This window comes from Nelumbo lutea, chromosome 1, assembly GCF_056320005.1.
Source record: "Nelumbo lutea isolate HS-2025 chromosome 1, American lotus-T2T, whole genome shotgun sequence".
NCBI lineage: Eukaryota > Viridiplantae > Streptophyta > Magnoliopsida > Proteales > Nelumbonaceae > Nelumbo > Nelumbo lutea.
Window position 1 is genome coordinate 58,830,642 of NC_142684.1, and position 26,241 is coordinate 58,856,882.

At 36.1% G+C, this 26,241-nt stretch overlaps 1 protein-coding gene across 4 annotated transcripts; it reads right to left on the minus strand.

Moving 5' to 3' along the window:
* Positions 1-1,924: 1,924 nt before the first annotated feature.
* LOC148874737 (uncharacterized) lies at positions 1,925-25,198 on the minus strand. 4 transcript variants are annotated; one of them, XM_088942085.1, is made up of 7 exons: positions 24,579-25,198; positions 23,379-23,666; positions 16,313-16,391; positions 4,324-4,483; positions 4,094-4,201; positions 3,286-3,680; positions 1,925-3,153 (listed from the first exon to the last, which is right to left on the minus strand). In XM_088942085.1, the coding sequence occupies exons 2-7, from the start codon at positions 23,603-23,605 to the stop codon at positions 2,110-2,112; spliced, it is 2,013 nt and encodes a 670-aa protein (XP_088798211.1). In that variant the 5' UTR covers positions 23,606-23,666; positions 24,579-25,198; the 3' UTR covers positions 1,925-2,109. The 4 variants fall into 4 exon arrangements, with proteins under 4 accessions (XP_088798211.1, XP_088798210.1, XP_088798209.1 ...); XM_088942084.1 differs by having other exon boundaries at positions 24,867-25,076; XM_088942083.1 differs by lacking the exon at positions 24,579-25,198 and adding an exon at positions 24,072-24,456.
* Positions 25,199-26,241: the final 1,043 nt, after the last annotated feature.

Genomic DNA, 26,241 nt, shown 5'->3' on the forward strand with positions numbered 1-26,241 from the left:
TAAACCTCACAATTAAATAGAGATTAAATTCAAAAAATAAATGTTTTAGTCAAAAGAAAATTTATAACCTTACTAATATTTTTAATGATAGTGTAAGTATAGAATTATATATGTGCTCAATTATATGTGTTCAATTTTTTCTATAATTTTTTATACTTTTGTGTATAAAAATAATTCTAATATGTCACACTTTCTTTTTTGTTTAATATAATAATTATGTAATAATATACATGTGATTGAATGTTTTTTCCAAAATTTATGTATTTATGTATTTTTAGTTTTATATTTTTGTATTTTATTTATTTTAATTATTTATTTATGACATTAAATGTTAACGCATTTGACCCAAAAGTTGAACTATATTCATTTTTGCCAAAAAGGTCAGTGGTTTGCTGACCAAAATCAACGGTTTTTGAAAAAATTCCAGTTTTGAAAAAAAACAAAACCGGTCACCTGACTGGTTTCCGATTTTTCCGGGCCAACCATTCAATCCAGTCTAGTTTTGAAAACCATGTTCCATGCACACATAGGTCATGAGCAAAAATGCTTAATGTGTTCATTTGACTGCTCAAACCTAGAAATCAAAGGAAAATTGCTTGCTCTTGCTAAGGATCGTACCGGAGAAGACTTAAGAACACTAGTTTCAATCCTTATAAGCTAGAAGTTCTAGACGAAACCCAACAGCCTCGTGGGTTAAAATTCGAAGGCCCCATTTGTTTTTCGGTAAGTTATTTATCCAGGTAAATACACTTATCCAAGTAAATACACTTAGGTTTTTTGGTTGACCAACTCCCCCCTCAAAATCCAAAAAACAAACACCCCCTGAGTACAAAATATTTAAATCATCCGAATATATATTGGAGCTAGATATAAAGTGGCTCAACTCATAAATCAAACCTGAATTTGAAAACAAATTTTTCTTAAAACAATGACATGGAAAACATGTTCTTGGTTTGGTTTGTGTTCTTCTTTGTTTCTAAAACTGAAACCAAAAACATTTTCTTAAATTACTGGTTTGAAAAGCATGTTTTTTAACAATACTATATATCCCAAACAATATTGTTTTCCAACTTTTGTCTTTTTTTTCAAAAGCTATGATTATGATGGTGTCAAAAACATGAATTGTTTATTGAAACAAAACCAACTTGTTTTTTACTTCTCAAAACAAAAATACAATTCAACAATATATTTTAATTTTTCTTTATTGCCTTATTGGTATAGCAATTTAAAAAATATTGTAAAATATCCCCCAATTTTGTTATCAATCCAGCTATCGACTCTCCAATTATGTTAATTTATGGCCCCCTAAATCCAGTACAAACTCCATATTAAATTCCTTTAAATCTCTCCATTTATTTGAAATCTGAATTCAAATGAACTCCTTACTCCTTAGCATAATTTTCTTTGGTAATCAATTCATTACTATAATTAATGTTGCCATATTTCTCTATTAATTAATTATTAATTCCACAAATCCCTCAACTACTTATTTGAATTCAAATTAATCCCCCCCCCCCTAAATCCTATAATTAAATTTAGGATTTAAAATTTCAGTATAAAAACTTGTATAAAATTTTAAATTTCAAATTACACCCACTTCAATATGAAAGATGAGCATCTCACCAGTGCATATTTTAATTCATTTTCCATTTCTAACTGTTTACTGAAGTGTACTATTCATCTCACATAAATAAACCATTAAAATGTATGTTATATGTTATGTTTTCATACCTCTTTTGTAGTCTATCAAGCCTTGAATTTCGTTTTACTGATATTTTTAAGATTTATACAAGTTTCAATTTCTACTGTATCCATTCAATTTGTAGTGTATCCATGTGTATCTTAATTTGCCATTCATATCCATGCATTTCCAAAGCAAATTCCGATGAGTCTCTTGAAATCACCTCTCCAACACTTTTAACCCTGGGCAGATGACAATGAGCTCTTTCCTCAAAAAAACAGTAAACGCCATTTGTAACAATAGCAGTTCAACTTTACAAAATAAAGGGGAAACTTTCATTAAAAAAACATATTAAAAGACCCAGCAAAGAAAGAATTATCATGTTAACCACCAAGTCTGCCTGAAAAGGAAAGAATTCTCTTCTAGTTCTAGTACTGATGCTCCTCAGTAATTACCATTTCCTCCTGTACCGACACAGACATACCCAAGCTTGAATCTTGAACCTGATTTTCTTCTCCATCTTTCAGTTCCTTCTGAACATTACCTTGCATCTGATTCTCGTTCGCATCCTCGTCTACCTGATTCTCGTCTCTATCCTTCTGATCCATCTCCTGAAGCTGATCCGCGTTTCCATCCTTCTCTACCTGATTATCATCTCCATCCTTCTGATCGTTCTGAACCTGATTCTCATTTCCATCCTTCTGTACCTGACTCTCATCTCCATCCTTGTAATCATTCTGAACTTGATTCTTTCCATCCTGCACCTGACTCTCATCTTCATCCTTGTGATCACTCTGAACTTGATTCTTTCCATCCTGCACCCGATTCTCATCTCCATCCTTGTGATCACTCTGAACTTCATTCTCGTTTCCATCCTGTACCTGAGTCTCATCTCCATCCTTGTGATCATTCTGAGTTTGATTCTCGTTTCCATCCTGCACCTGATTCTCATCTCCATCGTTACCTTTGTTCTGAATTTGATTCCCATATGCATCCTTCTGTACCAGATTCTCGTTTCCATCCTTCTGTGTCTGATTCTCATGACCATCTTTCTGATCATTCTGCATTTGATTCTCATTTCCATCCTTATGTACCTGATCTACATCTCCATCCCTCTCATCACCCTGCAGCTCAAAACAATCTTCCTCAGCTAAAATCCCTGGGGCTGCATTAGAAGATTCAGTGCCATTAACAGCTCCTGAAGATGCCTCTATTTCCATTTCTTTGTCCGCAGAATTTCCATCCTCCGAACCTGTTTCACCAGAATTGCTATCACCCTCAACAATATGAGGGGAGTCAACTTCCTCTCCTGTTTTCAGGTCTCCTTCCTCCATTGTTACCTCTGGCACAGAACCTCTTTGCTGGATTGGAACCGCATTACCAATAATTTGGCCTGTCCTCAGTCTTTCCCTGTATTCTTCCATCTCGCTTCTGTACCTTTCTTTATCCTTAACACCTCTCTCCTGATAAACCTGACTCCCACAAATGGAACAAAGAAAAGAGTAGGATTTGGTTCAACGATGTGTAATTCCTAAAATAAAAGTGAAATTCCATATTAATGCATAAAGAAATTCATAGCAAATAAGCTGTGGTGTTTCTCTTACAGCTTTCTCTGTCTCTGTCAGTTTGCTCCATAGATCACCAATCATTTTACTGATCTCTCTATCCTTTCCAGGGTGAAGTGGTTTCAGTCTCGCATGCTGCTCAGCAAAGAAGAAATTGTAACCACTTCTGTTAGGCTTTGGGTGTGCTGGATCTCGCTTTCTCATCTCAGATTTCTTCCGACGCCGGCGCCGGCGCGGTGCTGCAGTATCTTTACCAATACAGTTATCAAAAAAGTTGGCATAGCGTGGCATTTGGCCATCTTGGGGGTCTGTAGTATGGTAAAGAACACCTCGTAATTTCTCTGTGCCAACTGTAACTGTGACAAGATAGCCATGTTCAAATTTCCCATCAATGACTCCAACCACCGGACAACCCACTGCTGATGATGGAGTTGCTGGAAACACAGGAATAAATTAAATAAAACCTCCAAATTAGTAAGAAAAGATTCCATAAATGTAAAACAAATGTTGAAATCTAGAGAACCAGCTTAACGACTAGTATTTTTTAAGAAAAATGATGCCACTCAGCTGCACTCTCAAAAGGGAATAAAATTAACCAACAACCAAACTTATTTTCACCTGTCCAGTTCAGATGTGTAGTGATCAAGCAGGACTAAGAGTTGTATATGAAAAATTGAAGGGATCCAAATTAAATGACGAAGATGCTGAATAGGATCCTCAAAAGGAAGAGTGTTACAGTATTTTTTTCAAAAAAAGTTACCATTCCCAATGTCCAAAACATAGCCCCCCCCCCCTCCTTTTTTTTAATTTTTGCGGGAAACTATACAAGAGAGTGAGAGAAACCTACTTCTCCTCCGCTTGTGAGTTTCTGCTGCTTGTGCTTCTGATGATGCCACTACTGGTTCAAATGATCCTTGAGCTGAAACTTGTGAGGGAGATGAAATATGCACAGACGCTGCAAAATGTATCCTTGTTATAGTTGTTGCAAGGTTAATCTAAGCCTTCTTTTAGTTTCAATTCTTGTCAAGTAAACATAATCTATTACACTCACAAGAGTTTGTTATTTTATGAACTCACCAACAGGAGAGGTCCAACCTTTGGCACGAAAGAAGTAGATTTGCTCATAGTGATGAAGCAAGGAAACATAGTACTTGCGCAAGACAAAAGACGCATTTGTAGCTGTAGAGGGAAAATTGAATACAGCAGTTACATCCTTCCATCTCCTCTCTTTAATGATCTGCACAAGGGAGAAAAGAAAAGATGAAACAAGGCATCCCATGAAAAATACCATGAAAACAAGGCAAGTCCATCCCATGAAAAATACCATGAAAACAAGGCAAGTCCATCCCATGAAAAATACCATGCAAGAAACGTGATCCAATTTTCATTTGACACTTAAATGGTCCCTAATACAAACTTAAATTCATATAGATAGCATTTATAACTAGTAGACTCCTTTATATCAAGAGATAATGTTAATATTTATTCCTTCTACAGCTAAAAAATATATAATTATCGGTTAATTTAGGCCTTCTTTCTGATACCAACACATATATTCATAGGTAAGTTGCAATGGTGATACAAGGGAGGCTTATATTTCCTTCTAATAAGAGACTCAAACCTCAATGAATTCTTCTTAGAAAACCATTTTTTACCTGCTAAAAATAGTCCTGCAGTTGGCATTGACACATGAAAAAGGACACTTTCTGACATTTATTTACTCATTTAATAGGTAGGAGTCATGACATGACAGCAGGTAGAGTAAAAATTTTTTGAAAGGCAGGTAATATGAAATTCACATCATTTTTTAGCCAATCAATATTGTTGCTCTGCATTCATGCAAGGGGAATTCGTATCAAAGAGGGAAAGTTACTACATAGCAAATGTAGGGTTGAATTCAAACAATGTAATGAAACCTTGCCTGGACTAGATGGTCTGACCTTTGAACCATTACTCAGAAAGAGTGCTTATAATTCATTGTTGACCTGGACAGTTGAACCATTCAACCCATCACCCGAAAAGAAAATCAGTTTGGTTTAATCAAGCTTAAACCCCTAAAATTCCAGGGGAAAAAACATTGACAGATTGACTTGGTCAAGGACAATCAACCAGGGTGGTGATTAAACAACCAAATTGTTCAAACCAATCACCAGGTGACAGTTCAATTATGTCCTATAATTTTGAAAGTTTCTAAAGTCTTTATGGTCTAACCGTGCAACATAGATGGATGAACCATCAAAGTGACACCCAGAGGAGAAAACAGTTCGAACTCCAAGCCAATTTTTAAAACACTGCTCAGAAGAGAATTAGAAGTCCTATAAATCCTGGTCACTAGATCCTCAAAAATCATTATAACCATCTAAATCCATTGCATGCTTTCCCAAACCTAACAACTCACTAAAGCTATTAGTTAAAAAGAATACCACCATAGTAATTAAATCCTACAATAAAGAAAGAGATGTATAGTAACTAAAATACATGGCAGCAATCAAGTAGGGCTGCAAATGGATCTTTTAGAATCAAATGGGACTTGGATCAGATTTGAACTACTTGAATCCTAGATTTGCAACCAAGCCAGTATCCAACAGGTCATCCTTCCCTTCTTTTTGAATGAAAGTTACCTTTTCAAAAAAAAATCAATTTGACAAAGCAACTGTAATATTCAAATTTCATTAGCTTCTCTGGATTTAAGATGAAGTTGCTAAAAATGGGAAAATGAAACATGGATCTACACAAACACATGTAAAAAAGATCATTACCAAATGTTGCCATGTTGGTCCCAGCCATCTGGGGTCTTGGGAGGGGTATACTGGGTATGGTCCTAACCTTTGGCATTTTTTTCGCACAAAGTGTTCATCTCAGACTAGAACCCAAGTTCTCACACATGCCAGACCAAGATTTCACCATTACAACAAGTAATGGCCCCTCTACACAAACATGTGAAATCATAATCAAAAATCAAAAGGACCAAAAATAGATGAGTATAAGAAATAAGAAAATACAATCAATATAGTTCTCACAAAAAATAATAGGAAAGAAACACAACAAGAAAAGATCCCTAACAACAATGACTATCCAGATCACCACAACCTAAATGACCCAAATCACAAAAAAGAACAAGAAAAATAGAAACAAACCAATGTATATGAAGTGACCATTTATGAGAAATCAACCTAGGAATAGGTCAATCTGTTCAAGCAATAGGCAAAGCATCCATTTATCCAAAAAGAAGAAAAAGGTAAAAGAAAGAAAGGGAAAAACATGCTGGAGGAACTGATCAATCTATGCTAAGATAAAAAATAAAAAATAAAAAATAAAAATAAAAACCAGATGCACATTAAGTGACTATTTAGTAGGGAATCAGCCTGGGAATCGGTTGTACAGTTCAAACAATGGAGAAACGGCCATTTACTAAGAAAAAAGGAAAAACAAGAAAGAGAAAGAGAAGCTCACAGGGAAGGCCTGATTGACTCCAACTTTGGATCTTCAAACTCCTAACTTATTGCAGGCTTCAATCCAGGTTTATGGTTGAGATTTACTCAGTTGAGCTATTCATTCAGCCACCAAACAACAGTAGGGTTTCTAGTGTAGCATTTGAGACATATGAGTAGGGATATCTCCATCTTTAGGCTTTAGATTAAGCCAGATTACCATTTATGACATGTACTTTTCATGCAATAAGTAGGGTGATCATTTCTAGCTTGACCAAGCCCAGACTGGAAATTTCCAGGCTTGCAACTAGGCTTTGTGTCCAGGCCCAGGCCCACAATATATATATATATATATAAAACACGTTATTTAGAATATTGTATATTAGATAAAGCATAGCATTTATTCTATGCATATATTAGTTTATGTATATTTAATAAAATGCAAGTCATATAGGCCCAGAACCTGGCCCAGTGTGCAAGATGGGCCCAGGCCCAGACTAGAGCCCTTAGCATAGGTGCTAAGCCTGACCCAGCCCACCTCATGATTACTCCTAGTAATAAGAAACGTTATTAGATCTTTAATCATCCTCATTTGCTAAGGAAAGAAAACTAAAGAGTAGCTTATTAAAAATAGCAGCCATCTTCCTTACTTAAGAATGTGAAGGGCATGTAAAACCCTCTTCCTTTTTCTATACCAATAAACATGGGAATTTCTTGAATCCTAAAAGAAGGCTATTAAAAATATTTAAAAAATTGTTCTAACTAAATCCTATATCAAAGGTTGGTGGGTCTTCCAAACTAAATCTTAATTATCTTCCTTAACAAAATCCTAAATCTTAATTGCCTTCCCCTCTTAATGCTAAGCCTGACCCAGCCCACCTCATGATTACTCCTAGTAATAAGAAGCGTTATTAGATCTTTAATCATCCTCATTTGCTAAGGAAAGAAAACTAAAGAGTAGCTTATTAAAAATAGCAGCCATCTTCCTTACTTAAGAATGTGAAGGGCATGTAAAACCCTCTTCCTTTTTCTATACCAATAAACATGGGGATTTCTTGAATCCTAAAAGAAGGCTATTAAAAATATTTAAAAAATTGTTCTAACTAAATCCTATATCAAAGGTTGGTGGGTCTTCCAAACTAAATCTTAATTATCTTCCTTAACAAAATCCTAAATCTTAATTGCCTTCCCCTCTTAACCACAATTAAATTGTATGGTAAAGTCACCAAATCCAAGATATGTGATTTATTTCCCTTCTTAGGTATCACTCATCCTAGAATGATTCTACACAGCCCATTGGATAATTCCAGATTCTTTCTTGCCTTTCTCTCTCTATCTTCATTGTAACTCTATAAATAATTACTATAACCTTTGACAGCTCATAAACTCTATATTAAAGACATTAATTCAACATCCCTAATGGGCTGAGATGTGATTCAGACCAATAAAAAATAGTAAAAATATTTCAGATTATAGAGAGAGTGTAGAAGAAAAAGGGAGAATGAAGAAGGGAGAAAGGAGTTCGATAATCTCCTCTTTCTCCCCCCTCTAATATTTTATTAATCCTACTAAGATTACATAAGTTACAAGTCTGCCCTTAAGTGGGCGTCCACCTCATCAACATACTAAACATAAAGAGAATTAAAGGCCCATTAAGAACAAATAACAGGAACTAATCAATAAGATTGAAATGGGCTAGGGCCCATTCAGCCCAGTCTCTCTACACTCCCCCTCAAGCTGAGCATAGATATCAATCATACCCAACATGCTTATATAGTGAACTAGCTTTCCTTTAGAAACACCTTTTGTCAAAACATCAGCCAACTATTTTTCAGAAGCAATAAATGGCAAATAGACTTCTCCTGAAGCAACTCTCTCCCGTATAAAGTGCCTATCAACTTCTATGTGTTTAGTTATGTCATGCTGAACAGAATTATGTGCAATGTTGATAGCGGCCTAGTTGTTACAATATAACATCATTGGCCTCTCACAATCTATACCCAATTCTTCTAAAAGTGATCTCAACCACAAAAGTTCTGAATCTCCATGTGCCATTGCCACGTACTTTGCTTCAACCGATGATCTAGTCACTACAGACTACTTCTTACTCCTCAACAATACAATGTTCCCTACCACCATAGCACAGTAACCTAAAGTGCACCTCCTATCATCAATACATCCAGCCCAATCAGCATTAGTGTATGCTTCAAGCTTCATGTGTCCATGCTTAGCAAACAAGATACCTTTCCCTGGAATTCCTTTTAGATAACACAACACCCTCTTTTTTTGATGAATGATAAGTGAGTTCATACAACATCCCAGGGAGATGCTCGAGTTGCAGCCCCTCCTTGAATCTTACAAGTAAACTAGGAAAGAAAAGCAAGAATCACAACTAAGCCCAAAACAATTCTTCCCTATTTACCCCTTGCTTAGCTAACACATCTGACAAAGTATTTGCTGATCTCCCCACCCACTGTATAGTGACCAACATATTCCTTGTCAACCAACTAAATTTCTTCATTTCATTCTTGTAACACCACATAGCCTCTTCAGGATTTTTCATCCAACCCACCACCACTTTGGAATCCCCCTCGATTGTTAGGTGTTGTACCCTTAGATGGTTTGCAAATTGCACCCCTTTGTACAACAGCTAAAAGTTCTACCCTGATGGAGTCCCCAATTCCCAAGGGACCTGAGTAGAGCACCAAAATATCTCCCTTCTCATTTCTCAAAGCACCCCCCATTACGGATAATCATGGATTACCCATGCTACTTCCATCAAAGTTCAACTTCAGTGAGCCTTCAGATGGAGGAGACCAGCTTGTAATTGATTTGTCCTTTAGAGATGAACACCTCGCTACTGCTGACCAATTTCTCCAAAGGTCATTAAAGGAGAATTGATGAAAGATTTCCAAGGTCTTCAGCCAAGGCATTGCCCTATTTAACACACAGTCTTTCAATTCCTGACTACTCCTTTCCTTTTCTTGAAAAATTCTAATATTCCTTTCTTCACAAAGAATCCAAATCAAGGCAGCACGAGCACATCTCCACATAATTCTCCCTATTGTTGTAGGCCAATAAAAGGTAGAATGGTTGAAGAGCATGTAAACTTCTGCTGGTAGACTCCAACTACTCCCAAACAACGAAAGTAGATATGCCCAAAGCTCACGGTGAGGATTGTTACCATCTATTAACACAAAACCCTCTTAGCAACTACTAAATGCGCAACTCTAGGAGAATGGATGAATTGGCTAAATACACTAAATGCTTGGGAAATATCTAGTAGAGTCATGCAAATATACAATAACTTCCCAACTAGTCTCTAAAACACGCCCCTATTAGTCAAAAGTTCACCATCAGTAGCTAACAACTTATGATTTAGGTCTATACGAGTGGAAGCTAGTCGAGCACCCAGTTTGTCAGTCTACAAGAAGATCAAGAGCATACTTACACTACGAAATGAAGATACCATCCTTAGACCTGGTAACTTCAATTCCCAAGAAATATCTGAGTTCACCCAAGTCTTTAATCTCAAACTCAATGTTAAGAAATCTTCTGAGATGAGTAACTTCTTGAGTATTATTACCAATAACCACAATGTCATCAACATAGACAATCAGAATGGTCACTAAGGAATCTCTCCTCTTAACAACAAGATATGAACAGATTGAGTCTGTGTGTACCTAAAAGTAACAAGGGAAGCCCAAAATCTGTCAGACTAGGCTCTAGGAGATTGCTTAAGGCCATAAAGGGACTTCTTCAGTTTACAGACTTTCGCTTGCATCTCTTCCCATACACCCCTTGAGGTAAAGAAAGCATTTTTAACATCAAATTGATGAAGTGGCCAATCAAAAGTAGCAGCTAAAGATAGCAAAACTCAAACTGAAGTCATTTTGGCCACTGGAGCAAAAGTCTCAATGTAATCAATACCATACATCCGAGTGTATCCTTTAGCAACCAAACAGGCCACAAATCTTTCGATGGTACCATCTGAACGATACTTGATAGTGAACACCCACTTACGGCCAACTGGTTCCTTTCCCTCGAGCAAATCCACAATTTCCCAAGTATTGTTCTTATGCAAAACATCTAATTTAGTCATCATAGCATCCCTCCATTCTGGTTTGGATAAGGCTTCTAGGACAGATCTGGGAGTCACATGTGTGTAAACAAAAGCAAGAAAGGAATAGTAGGAAGGGAAAAGAAGGTTGTAGGATAGGTGTTTGGAAATGCAATGAGTTGTACATTTTTGTTTGCCTTTGAGAAAAGCATTAGTGAGATCAAGGTCAGGGAAGGTATCAGAAGTGGTAGAAGGGGGCTGACATGTTACCTCAGTAGTGATGGGAGGTGCAAGAGGCTCATCTGAAAGTGTGGAAACAACTTGCACATCCCTGAGTATATCTCTGGTACGACCTTTGAACAATAAGATGGGAAGAAAATGTTGGAGGACGAGTATGAAGGGGAGCAAGAACATGAGAAGAAGACCCAATAGAAGACTCGATGAGAGGAGACTCAATAGAAGACTCGATGGGGATTGGAAGAGGGACAAATGGAAGCATCGCAAACGACTCCTCTGAATGCTCCCCCTCAAGAGAAGTACCAAAGAAAGGAACAAACTTAGCAAATGTGACAACTCCAAAAATAAAGCGACTGCCACAAACTAGATCTAAACAGCAATACCCCTTTTGTGTGGAGAAATATCCCAAGAATACATACTTATGTCTCTAATGACTATGAATATGAACATAACAAGTGCACCCATATACTCGGAGAGAAAGAGAGAAGAGATCCTCATTTGGAAATAAGAGGCTAAAGGGGGTTTTAAACCCAGAACTCGGGAAGGCGTCTGGTTATTAATGTAGCTGTAAGGACAACATCCCCCCAAAACTCAACATGAACATGAGAAGCAAAAAGGAGGCTCCTCGCAACCTCAACGACAAGTCGGTTCTTCCTTTCCACCACTCCATTTTATTGTGGAGTGTAGGAACAAGAACTTTAATGAATAACTCCAAAGTTATCAAAGTAGGAAGGGCTCTTCTCAAAATATTCCTTTGCATTATCATATCGGAATATTTTGATCCAAGTATTAAACTGGGTAAGAATAAGTCATGAAATTTTTGTACAATATTGGGCACTTCATCCCGAGATTATAGTTTTCAAGGCGCCAAGGCGAGGCTAGGTGACAGGGGGGCACCTTGTCGCCTAGTCACCTAAGCAAGTGCCTAAGCGATGGATTCTTTTAAGTAAAAACATGTATCCTAGGGTGGTTTGCTAGGTTCCATAATCATATTTCCTTAATATTCATAATTTTCATATGAAAAGTACAAACTTCATGCTAAAGTATAGAAAATCAAAAAATATGGGGGCTAAACCCTTATTTTTGTTATAGGAAAAGAAGAAAAGAAAAGGTGTAAGAAGAAGAAAAAGAAATTAGTATATACACACACAAAATTAGTAAAGGAAAAGAAGAAAATGTGTTGATTGGACAACACTTTATGTTCTTCCTTATTGGTTCAAGTTTTGAAGTCTTTGAGGGTTCAATACAACATTTAGTAATGTTTGTGTTGATTAAACCTAACAAATAAGAAAATAATAAAAAGAAATTACTATATAAACACACAAAATGAATATTTTAGTTTAAAAATGACTATTTTATAATTATAACCTCAAAAAATTAAGAATTAAAGGTTTTTATAACACACTATAGAAAACTGCTTGGCGATTAAGTGAGGTGAGCCTCCAAGGGCACCTTCTCGCCTAGGCGTTGCCTTGACAACTATGCCCGAGATGTCATAAGATAAATCTAGGTGTAACGAGAAAAATCATCAATGAAAAGAATGAAATACTTGTAACCCCCCATAGCAGATAAATGATATGGCCCCCATACATCAGAGTACACAATATGGAAAGGAGAAACTAACCTTTTATTACTCAATGAAAAAGATTGTCTACAATGTTTTGCAAGTTCACATGACCCACAATGAAGAGTCGATAGGGATATTCCCTTAAACATTTCTGAAAACAAACGACTTAAAACTGAAAAAGACAAATGACCAAATCTCAAATGACATAACATGACTCTATGAACTGACTCTAGACTTGTTCATCGGTTGGGCTTCGAGCCCAATTTTACACTGTCTTGGGCTCGGGCTTCGGGTTGGGCCCATTAGAATTTTGACAAAAACCAAGCCCGAGCCCGACTCATGAACAGGTCTAACTGACTCTAATGAGAGACTCCAAAGCTACTCCACTAGGTGGTCCAGGACTTTGATCAAAGATATCCAACAAATATATTTCCTTCGCCTCATGGCCACTCCTGACCGTCCTTTGAGTTTTCAAGTCCTAAAAAACATAATGAGTAGGAAAGAAGGTTACACTGCAATTCATTAAACTAGCTAAGATACTAACAGATAAAAGGTTAGTGTTAAGTTTGGGAACATGAAGGACAGAGGACAAAAACATCCCATTTCCACAAAATAATTTTTCCTAATTTTTTTGTAATTTTTGTAATTTCTATAAATTAAATATTAGTGAAAAACCATTTCTATCAATACTTTTCGGCATGAAACCAGCTTATTTTGGTGCAGAGGGTCTAATATTCCCTTTACCAGAGATGGGAGCAAGAGACCCATCAACAAGGGAAATCTGCTCTCTACCAGAGAGGAACTGGTATGAAAAAAAAAGGTTAGATATGTTGGTCATATGGTCTGATGCACCAGAATCTATAATCCAAGGAATTCTACAATTACCTAAGGCTATAGTATGATTTGCAAAAGCACGAATACCTGAATGGAGAAATGAGGATGAATAGGTGTTGCCTGAGGAGGAAGCTGCAACAGTAATCTCTAAGTGATTAATTAACCTCCCATATCTCTCAAATTCTGCCTTTACAGTTGCTAACTGCTCCACAACAGATTTTTCTTCGCTTTCTCTATTTCCACCTTCAGGAGCTATAGCAACATTTGCATTCTTAGGCTTTCCATATTGACCACCTTTCTTAAAGTTGTTGTTCTGAAACCTATCTGGAAGATCTAGATGAAGTTTCCAACAAGTATCCTAAGTATGTTTCGGTTTCTTGCAGTATTCACATATCACCTCTTTCTTCTCAATTGGCCCCTTTGGTTTTATTGCAGCATGTGCAAAATGTTCTAGAAGTGGTGGACCCTGTAGCTGTACTTATCGCCTGCTCTCTTCACTCCTCGCCATAGAATATGCCTGAGCAAGTGTTACTTTATCCTTAACCAAAATATTCTATCTCGTAATATCAAATTCAGGGTTGAGTCCTGTAAGAAACTCAAACACCTTGTTTCTTTCCACAAATTTCCTGAATGTCTCTGCATCCTAAGTGCTTTCCCATACAACTGCTTCCATAACATCAATCTCCTACCATAGTGACTTCAACATTGGGTAGTAGACAACTACTCTTCTCCCCATGTTTCAAAATTTTCAAATCATTCTTCAATTTGTAGTCCCTTATAACATTCAATTTCTGAGAATATGTTTCTGTAACACTACCCTAAATCTCCTTGGCTGATGTCATCCAAAGATAATGTTGACTTATGTGGGGCTGCATAGAATTTACCAACCATCCAATAACTGTGCATTTATCTTGCATCCATTTCTCATATGTAGGATCAGTCTCTTCCGATTTCTCCTTACTACCCGTGAGAAACCCTGTTTACCTCTACTACAGGCATGAATCTTTATAGATTGTGCCCAAGCTAAATAATATGTTCCATCAAGCTTGGTTGTAGTCACTCCTGTCAAAATGGAATCTACGAGACCAACACCCGACACCAGGATCTGCTTCATCTCACTTTCAAATTGCTCCATGGATCAAATGAAAATCAAAAAACAAGGTTTTCAAGCTTTATAGACCTAACTAAGGTCAAACCAACACTTAAAAATCCCAAAACTAAGGTTCGACTGTACCTAGCCTTTGGGGAGAAAGAGAGAAGAAGTAGTCGCTCCAACCAGAGCTTCACAAACCTCTTCCAACTACAACTGCCAACTTTTGGAGATCAAAAAGAACCCTCCAAGCCTTGAGCGCCACACCTAAATAGTCTCTTTAACCTATAATTGGAAACTCTCTAGCCAACTAGGGTAAAATCAACAACCCCACTTTCTTGGCAATCTACAGCCAGATTTTAAGTCTACAAACCCTCTACCAACTAGGCATACAAGTTCTCTGAATAATCAACAACTTATCTCTCCATACACACTTCTAATCAAAAGGTGTATGGGAAAATAAAAGATAAAAATAAAAGAGAGAAGGAAGACTTGCTCTGATACCAAGATGTGATTCAGACCAATAAAAATAGTAAAAATATTTCAGATTATAACAAAAGAGGAAGAGAAGAAGAAGAAGACAGCAAGAAGAAGGGAGAATGGAGAAGGGAGAAAGGAGTTCGATAATCTCCTCTTTCTCCCCTCTAATCTTTTATTAATCTTACTAAGATTACATAAATTACGTCTGCCCTTAAGTGGGCATCCACCTCATCAACATATTTAGAAAACATAAAGAGAATTAAAGGCCCATAAAGAAAAGACCCATTAAGAACAAATAACAAGAACTAATCAATAAGTTAGAAATGGGCTAGGGCCCATTCAGCCCAATCTCTCTACAGGCTGAAACTGATCAATGTATGTTTTCTTTTATTTTAATTGAAACTAAAGTTTCTTGTTTGAATCATTTTTGTCCTTTTTTGTGCCAAACCATCAGTAATTACTTTCAGAATTGGAAACCCTTGTTATTTTCATTGAAACTAAAAGTTCCTTCTCACTACTTCCATCATTCAAAATATCTCTACAAAGTTTCACCAGAAAATTCCATCTCTACACTTAGTTTTTTATTTTCTATTTTCCATCGTCCAACAGAGAATATGCAATCTTTAGCGATTTGACCCAGGATTATTCCAACCTAAGGAAATCTTTCTTAGTCCTTAAACCTTCCCTAAACCCCATTCTAGCATACCAATATCTTCATAGACTCACCCTTGCACTATAGACATCATACGTCACTTGGTTATTAGAGAAACCATGAGCCAATCCTACACAATTGTTATTAGAGAAGGTGACCCTATATCAACAGCATTGTTAATATAAAAAATTATGTTTCCTTCAACAAGCAAGTAAATTTTTACGCTATATAAGAGGCAACATGCATCTTCATCAAGATTTGCATTTCTATACAACACAAGACAAGCTATGGTGCAAGTTGTACTCCCATGGGCTACCGCTTAGTGCAACGGCAAATCCTCAGGCAAACAAGCTTGAGGCCATTAGTTTGAACCACCTCGTGCAAAAAAAAAAGACAAATTTAGGTTTGTATCAAATCCACCCATCTCAAGATTCTGCATTAAATAATGGCCTTTTTTTATAAACTCTACATCTGAACTGTGATATAAATATCCAGTACCTTACTTAAAAAGGACATCAAACTTATTTTTGATAGAAAAGAAGGAAAGAAACTTCATCTTAAATATGATGTATGCAAGACAAAATGTGATCATATATAGAAAATGAATACAAACAACATTAAATTCCTTACACATGTAATCCACCATAGAAATCACGAACAAGATCAGAATAAGCATGAGAAGTAAAACAACAAGATGTAGATTGTTCAATCTCACTTGTTCAATGCCACCACGTGAAGTCACTTCCACAAAGAGCCGATGCAAGTTTAGCTCCTTTCCTCCTATAGTTGGTATCCTAGTAATATACATGCCAAGAGGAAAAAAAGGAATATTAATAGCAGAAATGAGAAAACCAAGAGTCACAGACATGTCATATCATAAGAAGAGGGGATCCTAGATAATAGAATGCCCACAGAAAACATTAAGTCTTAATAATCGAAAAGAGGTATGAGTGACAAATATGTCATTTTCATGAGAAAGATAAGGATAGTTCATTAAAAGGGCAAAAAGACCCTAAAAGAAATACAGTAAGACACTGTAAGAACATATCTAAGAGTCACACATACACCATATCATAAGCAAGTATACCCAAAGGGAAACAGCATTTTCTTCTGTCATGGCAACACTTAGACAAAATTAAGATTATATTCAACTTTAGTTAGTTACATCAAGCATTATATACCCAAAGGCAGAAAAAGAATTTCCTAATTGGCACCAAAACCAACCATATTGAGAGTTGAGACAAAATATTTATAAAACATCTATGTTCAATGGCCCATCTTCTTCTTCTTCTCGATAGACCAACATTGAAAGGGATATATTTAAGATAAATATCAATAGAAAGATGGACTTTCTTCTTATTTCTTAATAGGGAGAGATGAAGTAAATGAAGTATCTACGTATTCTTCTAATGTGTGCGATGTGAAATGAGAGAAAGAGGGGCTTTTTCCTGACAAGTAAATGGCATTTTGGGTTTGATTAGTTAGAAAGGTGAGAAAGGAAATGTTGAATTGGTAAGATCTCCTATTGGTTGTAGCGAAGACTTGGGATCGAATCCCACCTGCACTTGGGTTAAGGGATGGTCTCTTCTCAATTCTTTCCACCACTAGATTCCAAAAACTAACCAATCTGGTGTTTATTACTTAGAGGTAACCCTAAATATCTTAATGGCCACTCCCCACCATTCTCTCACCTTTTCATTCCAAATGAATAAATCACATATTTTCAAATCTAAAGGAGTAGGGCCTCCTATAGTACTCTGCTGAAATGGGTAATTCTAAGCAAAGTACCCCTCAAACTCAAAAGGCCGCTTTATCCCAATCTTGCAGATTTGACCATGTTAACCTAGTTTGTCCCAAAGGAATTCCTCTCAACTCAAAGGCATCAATAAAATCATTAAATTTCCTCATGATAGTACCCTTTGCCTTGCATTATTTGACTTGTTAACAAATCTGATCACATTAAAGTCTCCTCCTAAACAACAAAGCCATCCCAAAGCCCTGTTACATCTACAAGCTCTTCCCACATCAAATATCTCTCCCTAAGAGTTTGGCCCATTCAAACCCATCTTGAACACTCTTCAACTTTACAGATACTGCAAAATTCCTTACCAACTCTTTAATGCAATGTATTCTTTCCTTTTCCACACTATTATTATCCCTCCCAAAGCTACCCAGGACAAAGCAACCAATTTGCTTCTTATACAAGGAGAGTTGTGTCATGTTAGCAGTCGGCATTAAAACTTTTGCCAAACTCTTATGGTCATGGATACTGAATTATCTTTTCGTTCTCATAACAATGGATATGGCACTTAATAGAATGGAATTGTGAAACAAGATTCATGTAGCCGACCCCATATGGTTAAGACAAGAGGCTTAGATGAGGAGGAGGATGACAAGATTAGCTTCTTTTGTTTCTCTTTGGTTCTCAATCAATTGTTCCAACTGATAACCAGTGTCTGCTTCAACATTCATAACCCCTACAAAGAAAGAAAATCAAGTGGATATGTATTTGGAGTTTGGTCTATTTGAGAGGAGAGGTAAGCTAGAACTTTCTTGTTAAAATGACTTACTGTATACATTGATGAGTTTCATACTAAGGTGGCCCATCAGCTTCTCACAAGTGAAGATTTTACAAGTTTCCCACTAAATGATATTATGACAAAAAGGCACGAGGCTTCTACAGATTCATTAAAAAACAAACTCACATCATCACATTGGGATTTGCATTCTCAGAGGACCATCAAATTGAAATTTCATAGTTGTTCACTTGTTCTCTTGGAAATCTAGAAAATTCAAGAGTTTGGAATGTTTCAGAAATTCAAACTAGGAGGTAGTCTATCATTTACTCATGATCTTTTGGAGTTAGGAATTGGGCACTCATGTTCCATTGAGTTTTCAGAATTTTGAGGTGGAAGGAGATCCTCAAGTTATTACCAAGTGGATGAATAATGAAGCCTCACCAAATGCTATTTATCAAAAAAAAAAAAAAAGCTTCAGTAAACGACACTTCATTAGAGAGGCTAAAACATCTTATTCATTAGTCAAAAGATTGGCGAGTGATCTAGCTGACAGAATAGCTAGGTCAGGGATGGGCAAAATAGAACTACATTGGGTAAGGCCTGTTTCCATAGAAAATGGGCTGGCAAGGCATATGAAGGTTCAAGTTTATTGGGATATCTTAATTGAAGACTGGTTAGAGACTTCTATAGGTCCCTTTACATTTCTCTTGCAACTTCCTGAAATATATTTCATTTATCATGATGATTAATTAATAAGTGATTTTGTTATTGATCAAAAAGAAATGTTTCCTTTATTTCAACATGAATGATAAATTTAATAAAGTTGATACTTTATTAAAAGGTTCAAGTTTATTGGGATATCTTAATTGAAGACTGGTTAGAGACTCCTATAGGTCCCTTTACATTTCTCTTGCAACTTCATGATATATTTCATTTATCATGATGATTAATTAATAAGTGATTTTGTTATTGATCAAAAAGAAATGTTTCCTTTATTTCAACATGAATGATAAATTTATAAAAGTTGATACTTTTTTAAAAGGCCATTACTCAATGTTGGTCCTAGATATTTGGGGTCTTAGGACAGGTAAACTGGATATGGACCTAACATTTGGTCCTTTTTTCCACAAAAAGGTCATTCTCTCACTCAAACTCACATTCTCACACTTGTCAACCAAAGACTTACCATTAAAATGCTTTATCATTTATCCTTCTATCAAAGAATAATTGATAATTTGTTATAATTAATATTATATGCTTAGAAACCATTTGATAATGGCATAAGGGGCTGAATTAAATGTCGTATTGCTTTGTGTTTTAGCCGGTAAAATAATTAAATAATAAAATATTCAAGGGTATTGCTGATCAAAAAAAAGTTCAAGGGTATCATAGTCAGCACAACTTTTCGGGCATTGAGGAGCTCATCCTTAATAACCAGTTCACTAAAAGAGAAAGCAAAAACTATTCACATACTTTTCAAGGCATCTAGGCGATTATGGGCGACATGGAGGCCTAATCACCTAGTCACCTTGGCAGGTGCCTAGGCAACGCCTAGGCAACGCCTAGGCGATAAGAATTATATTATATAAAGAACTAACTTCTCACTAGTTCCCTAGTGAAAAGTGGAAAATCACCACATCTAAAAGAGACAAATCTTTTACATATATTAATTTCATTATTTTCAAAAATAATACTACTGTAGTAAGTATTTGATAGAGCTTCATATAAATTAGCAGCTAAAAAAGGTTAGTAACTTTATATGATAAATATTCAAGACTGATTGTAAGTAAAATATTAAAAACAAGGATGGAATTTATGTTTTATTTAATTAGAGAGAGAATAGAAAAAAATAACCTCTTTATACTTCTTTCTTTCCTTCTTTTTCTCTTCTCATAACCCTTTGATCTTTTAAATTTCAATAGTAAAACATTAAAACAAAGTACAACTGTTATATATAGCATATATTAAAATGGATTAACACACATACATTAAATACTAGAATTAGTGTCAATGTTTCTCAAATTATGGGGCTACATTAAGTACTAACCCTACTTAAATTGTAGAGGGGCCATAGATTTATTTTCTTTCTTTTTTTGGGGGGGTTGCATAAGAGTACTTGTAGAATTTGGGGTGCCATGGTGGAAGGGGATTCTTTCAAACCAAACTACCACCAAAGCTTTGTTCATGCTTATACCACAAGGCTAGTAATAAAATGAATAAGGATCATATATTTCTAAATCCAAGGTAACTTTAATGGTCTTACTGAACAAATTACAACAATAAAAACCTACCACATTTGACCTCTCATTTTCTACAAAGACTAAAGAGAATTACTTCTTGAACAAAACTTCTTTGTGTGATAAACAGCCTAAGAGTACAAATTACCAGAAAGTCATGGTATCGAAAGAGCTTTGACCAATCAAAGCACCCTGTGAATTTTGATGAACACCACCTGATTGGTCACCCCCTTATGATACCGGTTGATTGTCTAAGTTTTTCCGACATCATGTCTTTCCAATATCATAATCAAACCCATTTTTATTTGTAGCAGGTTGTATAAATTATTACCTAGATTTCAACCAACCAAAGAGTTTATTAGAATTATGGTGATTATCCCCATAAACTAATGAAATGCTTGATTGGCTTTCCAAGTTACAGGATTTTCAAGGCCTTGTGCCTTTACCGCCTACAGTACTTGTTAGAAACTTAAAATAAGAGTTAAATGCAAGATGGTCATGACCAGAACAATATCAAGATGTGGAAATCAGAACAATAGCAAATGAATAGCTTGATGCATTCTTTATGTGACCAGTATTTGGATCGTCTCTTTTGAATAATTTAAGGAAATGAAATGACATCAGGAATGGCATAAATTTCCCAATGCATGATCATCAGGCATTATTGACAGCTTAAGCATCTGTATCATTACAAATGGCATAAATTGGACCTTCGGGTGTTATAGGCAGCTTAAGTGTCTGCATCACTCACAGGCACGCTAGAGGAGTTTCAACATGGTAATGACAAATGAAATCAAGAGATGGTAGCCTCCGGCTTATAATTCCCCATACCTCAGTTGAGAGGACAACGTACAATGCATATAAATATGCATGTAGATGTATAGAAAAAGGGAAAGAATGTTCATGGTCTGGATCAATACTGTGATACTGTAACATCTAACAGGTCTTTTATGAAGAAGAGGAAAAAAAGATAAAGAAAAGAGTGAATCCAATTTAGTGGTGTCTTACCAAATTTAGTATCCCAACTTTTATGATCAAACAAAACATTCCATTAAGATATTAAAAATTCACAATTACAACCAAGATTAACTTTGATACCTTAAACAATTTATTACCATGATAATAAATTAAGAACAAGATTGATATCCCATGCGTGGGCTACCATGATTCTCTTAAATGTAGGTTTTTCTTTTATTTTGTATCGACAGGAAAGAGGGTATAAACTTAAATCACAAGAAAAGATCATCCAGATCTCCTAGTAAGTGGTTATGTGATAATGACAGAAGTTGCTCAAATGAATGATTAATTCCTTTGTCTTTTAGGCTATGTCTGGTTTGAAGGAAAAGGTAGGGAAAGGAAGGGAAAGGTATCAAAACCAATACAAGGTTTGTAAAGGTTTCCTTACCTTTCCTTTCCTTTCTCTACTTTTTCCTTCAAATCAAATATAGCCTTAGTGAACAAAATAATTAAATAATAAAAACATTCAAGGGTATAGTAATTTATTGAGCTCCATCTTCAACCATTAAGAAGCCCACAACCACCATAAAAACTTTTTCACTAAAAAGCAAAGCAATAAGCTTTTCATTCAGACATTTCAGCTGTTAGCAAGCGGCTGCTCAGAGGGAGAGAGAAATTCTCTTAAATGTAGAACTCCTTTTTGTGGTGAGGCCTAGACATAAGAGAGAACATGTAGGTCTGCTGTTCTTTGTGTGTGTGTGTAAGAGAGAGAGAAAACACATGCAAACGTTGCATAAGTGTAGGTTGCTTGTTTCTTATATAACAGTAACTAACCAGCAGTGATACAAGTAATTAGTTAAGGATCCTTAAATTTTTTTAATTTATCATCAGCCTTAAAACTTTTTAGTTTAGAGAATACCTATTGTGAAGCTAATTAAGGACTAATCCTTCTCAAACTGCATGGGCGGGCATGTCAAGAACTTAAAGGAGACTCATGAGGAACAACCCCCCCCAAAAAAAAAAAACCCAAGCCCGCTGGTTCTGCCCTGCATATACACCAGCAGGCTAGTAAGCTCCATACATTTCAAACACAACGGAATCCTTTTTTTTATGCATGCGAATATCCCACCCCACACCCCTGGCAGTGAATCCATATTTTTTAATAATGGCCAAAATGCACCTATAAAAGTTTCCACGTTTCACTTTATCCAATTACTAACAAAATCTTTTCCAAAGCAAAACTTCTCTACATGAAGAACAAGTTAGATGCTTTCATTTGGTACTAAGCTGAATCAAGCCATGACCTAGAGCCTCCAATAAAAAACTGTATTTATTGCGTGTCTATCCCTAAAAGCTCATAATGCACTTAAAAGATCTTAAACAAGACTTATTGGCAATTGAAGGGAAAAAGCATGCCATTCATGTTAGCAGTACAGCAAGTTGTGGTAATCAGAAAGACCCCATAAGAATAGCTAGAGACATCCTTTATGCGACCAAATATTTGGCTTCTCGGTTGCCCCTTTTCAGTTATTGAAGGAAATAACCTACATTGAGGGAATGGAATGTATCTTCCGATGCAAGACCCTGAGCCTATGGTGTTACTGACAGTTTAAGGGTCTGCATCATTCACAGGCACTAGTCTATACATTATACCTCTTCATACCTCAGTCCAGAAAACAACATAATTATATACCGCTACTGGCTGAGTATGGAGAACCAACAGTGACATATCTATAAAGTTCTGTATATGCAAAAAAGGAAGAAATAGAAGAAAAAGTTAATCCAACTCATTTATGTCTAATTAAATACAGTATCCATCTTTCAAACAAGGAGAGATTCCTCTAAAATCTTATCCCTACAACCAACATTAACTACTGGGCCCTCTGGACCCTGATTCTGATTTGTTAAATCGTTGCACATGTAAACAGAACAGAAGAAAGAAGAAGTTTACAACTAAACCAAAATCCAAATATAGCATTTGTGCTTGACAAAAAAAAAAGAAAGAAAGAAAGAAAGAAGAATATTAAATTTGCACGATGGAAAGTAACCCAAGATAAATCAGCCTCACATGAATTTGGTTCCCATAGCAGCATGAAGCTTCTGTAGAGTATCCATGAAGAGCGTTGGATTAGCTACAACATCCTGATACTTTGCAAGAGCTGGGGGATAAAGGTGGAAGTTTGGTGGCGCTTCTCTTATTGGTAATGGGCTGTCGTAATATGTAGATGGGGAAACCGCTGTTAACTCCCTCTTACCACCCACACGTTCCTCTGCCTCTCTACCCCGTTCAACCATAACTCAAAACCACGTTACTTCCAAATAGACAAATAGACAATCCTCTGAATGCTTGTCGTTGCTGTCATTCCATAAACAAAACAGCCACTCAATAAATAAATACCACAATATAGCTAAAAGCAGAAGAAACAAAACAAAACCCATCAACAACGTTGAAATGCAGCCGCATTGTATTGCATGCAAAACCAGAAGAACAAAAAACCAGCAAACAATACACAGAGAATAAGAAACATAACCGCCATACCCACCAGCATGCAAGGCCCAGTCGCCCAGAAACAGAGTTAAAAAGAGAGAAGAGAAACAAACCCATAAATGTTTAAAGAAGATAACTTAGAAACATCGAAAGCATTTATATTTTATTCGGTCATTAATCATAGAAAATAAAAATGAAAAAAAAATAACAGGCATTGCATGAAAATGTGCTAATTATTTTGAATATATATTTTAAATAACGCCAAGGGAATACCCAGACGAATAGCTGGGAAAGAACCCAGATGACTCCCTGTGACCAGGTAGAGAGATGCAAAACCCAAGAAATCTCTATTATACGGCAAAGCTGGCAAAGCAGCCATGAATCACCCCTTAGAGTACTAAACATGAATGCCCTTCAACCCTTCACACAGAGTCCAGAGAGAGACCCTTCAGGTCCTTTACTCCATAGGCCATTAGGGGGGCCTTGAGTCTCTTGACAAATGAAAAGATAACACCACAAGCAAGCGAAGACCACTCAACAGGGCTACAATACGAGGGGCTCTATTGCCCTCCCTGCCCAACCAGTGACTGACATACAGAGACATGACATTAACTTTGTATATTATTTTACATATGACAAAGTCCCCTCCTCTATTCCCCCTGACACTGTTCAATCGAAAACTGTGTTTAACTTTAAAACAAACATCCAAAATAAGATATAACAACAGCTTATTTTAATGGATTTTCAGACCCCGTTCCCTCCTCGTTTATACATTTTTACCTTGATGACAGCACAACCAACCATGACCACCTCCTGAAATTTCAAATCAGACAGTCCTTCTTCTTTCATGGAAGACAAAGAACCCAATAAATTATTTCATTTTCGTTTCTTTATATCTCTTCCTAATCTTTAACCCATAATGCTATTTCAAACAAATGAAATATAAGAAGCCCAAACGAAAAAAAATAAAATAAAATAAAATAATAATTTCTTTTCTTTCTTTCCCACATAGAAGCTTACAGAGAGAGAAAATAAACTCTTTAAAAAAGATAAATAAACAGAACCCACCTCAAAGAATACTTCTTTTTTTATTCAAACAAGAGCAAATGCCAAATGAGACGTATACACACTAACCCTTAAAAACTCATTAAAGAATCCTTTTCTGGGTTGGTCTCTTTTTTTTTTTTTTGTTATATTGATTTGATGTTCATGAAGATGATGAACGAACAAATATCAGCCCTAAAAAAACAAAAATCCATATAAATCGAAAAAAAAAAAGAATGAATGAAACAAAAGGCAATAATAATGAAAATTATTAAGATTATGTGGTAAATGGGTTGGATGGCGTGATATTAGCAAAACGTGTCGTATTGACTCCCGGTGTAAACGGCACATCTCTCACATTAAAGGATAAGAACCGACTTGAGGTAGACGTGGTTGCATAACAGCAGCTGGTGGAGTTAATACTGCATTTATCATTTTAGACTAAGTCTCCTATTACTCTCTCTGGCTCTCTCTCTCTCACCCACCAACCAACCCAAGTTACAAGACTCCTCCCTTACCAGCTTTTAGGGTTTGAGTTTTTTTTTGGGTTTTGATCCTTGACCAACCAACCCCATTTGATAATATTTAATACATGCTATTGTTATACACCCACCAGTAACCACTGATCAATATCCCCATTTAATTAATATTGTTTATTATTGATGGTTGTTGTTTGTTATTTTTAGGGTTTCTATGTATCTCTGTCTATCTTGGTTGCCTAGTTACAGAGGTCTCTTGGTAGGGTCTACTAACGGCATTTGTTGTAGTACACTTTTGTTGCCAGTTTGGTACACTTCTTTTGACGTTTCAGTGGAACTAGGGTTTGGACCTTGGTGGAGCCCATTAGAAGATCTCCTCCACCTATGAGACTTGAATTGGACCTGTTTGTGGTGGACCAACTGTTTTTTTCATGCTCTTTGCTGGATTTTTCTTCAACAGTTCTTCTGGGCCTACTTCCATCCATTTGTGCTTTTTGTGGATGAATCAATCTTTTCTAATTTGGCCTTTTGGTATGTGTAAAAAGCAGATTTGCTTGACAGCCCATGAATCTTGTAGATGGCAGAGGAAAGGGTTCCGATCTAAATCCCATTTTATTCCCCCATCATGCATTAGCCATCTGTCTAGCTTTTTGTCCATGTCAGGCCCATTCTTTTGTTGATTTGGTCCTCTTTTTCTCTCTCTTCTTGAATTTCCATGTAAAATGGACAAAAATGAATTCCTACTTTTTTTTGCACTTTTGACTCTATTTGCTTGTAGTACAAATTTGAATCAGATACAAACTTTGCACGTAGTTCGGTTTTATATCCATATTTTTATAATTATATGTTTTACACTCCTTTCTAATATGTATATTTTTTTGTTTCATTGGCAGTTCAAATTTTGCATCTTAAAAACTGAT

Bases quoted from the DNA above. Each gene is read 5' to 3' on its own strand.
- LOC148874737 (XM_088942085.1), bottom strand. From the start codon at position 23,605: ATGGTTGAACGGGGTAGAGAGGCAGAGGAACGTGTGGGTGGTAAGAGG. The intron at 4,202-4,323 runs GTGAGTTCATAA...TACATTTTGCAG, and splicing joins AGGTTGGACCTCTCCTGTTG to CGTCTGTGCATATTTCATCT. The intron at 3,154-3,285 runs GTAAGAGAAACA...TGTGGGAGTCAG, and splicing joins TGACAGAGACAGAGAAAGCT to GTTTATCAGGAGAGAGGTGT.